The sequence below is a fragment of the Elephantulus edwardii genome, unplaced genomic scaffold, assembly GCF_000299155.1.
Source record: "Elephantulus edwardii isolate Elephantulus edwardi_28Jun2011 unplaced genomic scaffold, EleEdw1.0 scaffold00168, whole genome shotgun sequence".
Taxonomy (NCBI): domain Eukaryota; kingdom Metazoa; phylum Chordata; class Mammalia; order Macroscelidea; family Macroscelididae; genus Elephantulus; species Elephantulus edwardii.
Window position 1 is genome coordinate 3,742,555 of NW_006399918.1, and position 1,785 is coordinate 3,744,339.

The 1,785-nt window shown below is 41.6% G+C and overlaps 1 protein-coding gene across 1 annotated transcript; it reads left to right on the plus strand.

Moving 5' to 3' along the window:
- Positions 1-415: 415 nt before the first annotated feature.
- On the plus strand, positions 416-1,345 carry LOC102865451 (olfactory receptor 10J1-like). The gene has a single exon (XM_006895441.1). It carries the CDS (start codon positions 416-418, stop codon positions 1,343-1,345), a length of 930 nt encoding a protein of 309 aa, XP_006895503.1.
- Positions 1,346-1,785: the final 440 nt, after the last annotated feature.

Here is a 1,785-nt window from a genome sequence, read left to right on the forward strand (position 1 = left end):
CTCAACCAGAAGCATTGACACAATGACTGTTACAATGGGCTCGAGTATGTCAGATATAGTGAGGATGCTGAAGGGTAAAACAGCGTTCATATTTGTTGTTTATAGGGTCGCAATGAGTCTCACTCAACTTGATGGTGTCTAACAGCCTCTAACCTAGGAGGTTAGAATCCACTCACACTCAGAGATGCCTTGAGAGAATACTGTTGATCCTTCTGAAAACTCAGTCATTGGAACCTCTATGGAACAGAGTCCTGCCTAGGGATTCAGAATCTCTATGAGTCAGAATTGATTTAACAATGGCTGTTTTGGGTTTGTTTTATGTTTTTGTTTTTGTTTTTAATCACATGGCAGGTTCATTCATCTAATATTTTTACATTTTTAATATTTTTCTTTCTTAGACACCATATATCATTTAATGAAGACAGAGAATCACACTATGGTGAGTGAGTTTATTTTCCAAGGTTTCTCCAATTTCCACGAGCATCAGTTCACCCTCTTTGTTATATTCCTTGCACTCTACATATTAACCTTGGCAGGCAATGTCATCATTGTGATCATCATTAGCCTTGACCATCACCTTCACACCCCCATGTACTTCTTCCTCAGCATGTTGTCAGCTTCAGAAACCATGTACACATTGGTAATTATACCAAGGATGCTCTTTAGCCTCATAGGCCTCAGTCAACCCATTTCCTTGGCGGGCTGTGCTACCCAGATGTTCTTCTTCATCACGTTGGCCATCAACAACTGCTTCCTCCTCACAGCTATGGGGTATGACCGCTATGTAGCTATTTGCAATCCGTTGAGGTACTCTGTTATCATGAACAAGAAGGTGTGCATCCAGTTAGTGTGGGGGGCCTGCAGTATTGGTTTAATTGTCGCAATTACCCAGGTGTTATCTGTGTTTAGGTTGCCCTTCTGTTCCACAAGGGTAGCTCATTTCTTCTGTGACATCCGACCTGTGATGAAGCTCTCCTGCATTGACACCACCATCAATGAGATCCTGACTTTAATCATCAGTGTTCTGGTAATCCTAGTTCCTATGGGCTTGGTTTTTATTTCCTATATCCTCATCATCTCTACCATTCTTAAGATTGCCTCTTCTGAGGGCAGAAAGAAGGCCTTTGCCACCTGTGCTTCTCATATCACTGTGGTCATTGTCCACTATGGCTGCGCCTCCATTGCCTACCTCAAGCCCAAGTCAGAGAACACCAGGGATCAGGATCAGTTGATCTCAGTCACCTACACTGTCATCACGCCTTTACTGAACCCTGTGGTGTACACCCTTAGAAACAAAGAGGTGAAAGATGCTCTGTGCAGGGCTATTGGAAAAAAACTCTCCTAATGAGATTGACCTATTCTTATGAGGGTCTTAGAAGATCTTGGCAGGAAACACAGAGCAGAGCCCATACTCACTGTAAAAAGACTCCAGAGTCCATTAAATAGTGGTGGTCCGAGGAGAGGAGACAAAGAACTACAAATCCAGCCATTTGAGAAATTGAAAAGGTTTTCTAAAACTCAAGCCTGAATCTTGAAAGAGCACAGGGATGATACTGAAAGCCAAGCATAAGAGAAATAACTTGACGGTGTTGGGAGGTGCAGGGCTAAGATAGAATAAATCAAAATAGCAGACAGAATCAATGACATGAGATTGTTTGGGACAAGTTAAAGCTTTGAAATATATTTCTGACACCTTTATTTGCAAGTGGGGTTTCTTCTTATCCATCTAGAGCAATATATATTTAACTCCTAATGGAAGTGGTTCTATTTGTATCTTAGATATCA

Coding starts and splice junctions, on each gene's coding strand:
- LOC102865451 (XM_006895441.1), top strand. CDS start 416: ATGAAGACAGAGAATCACACTATGGTGAGTGAGTTTATTTTCCAAGGT.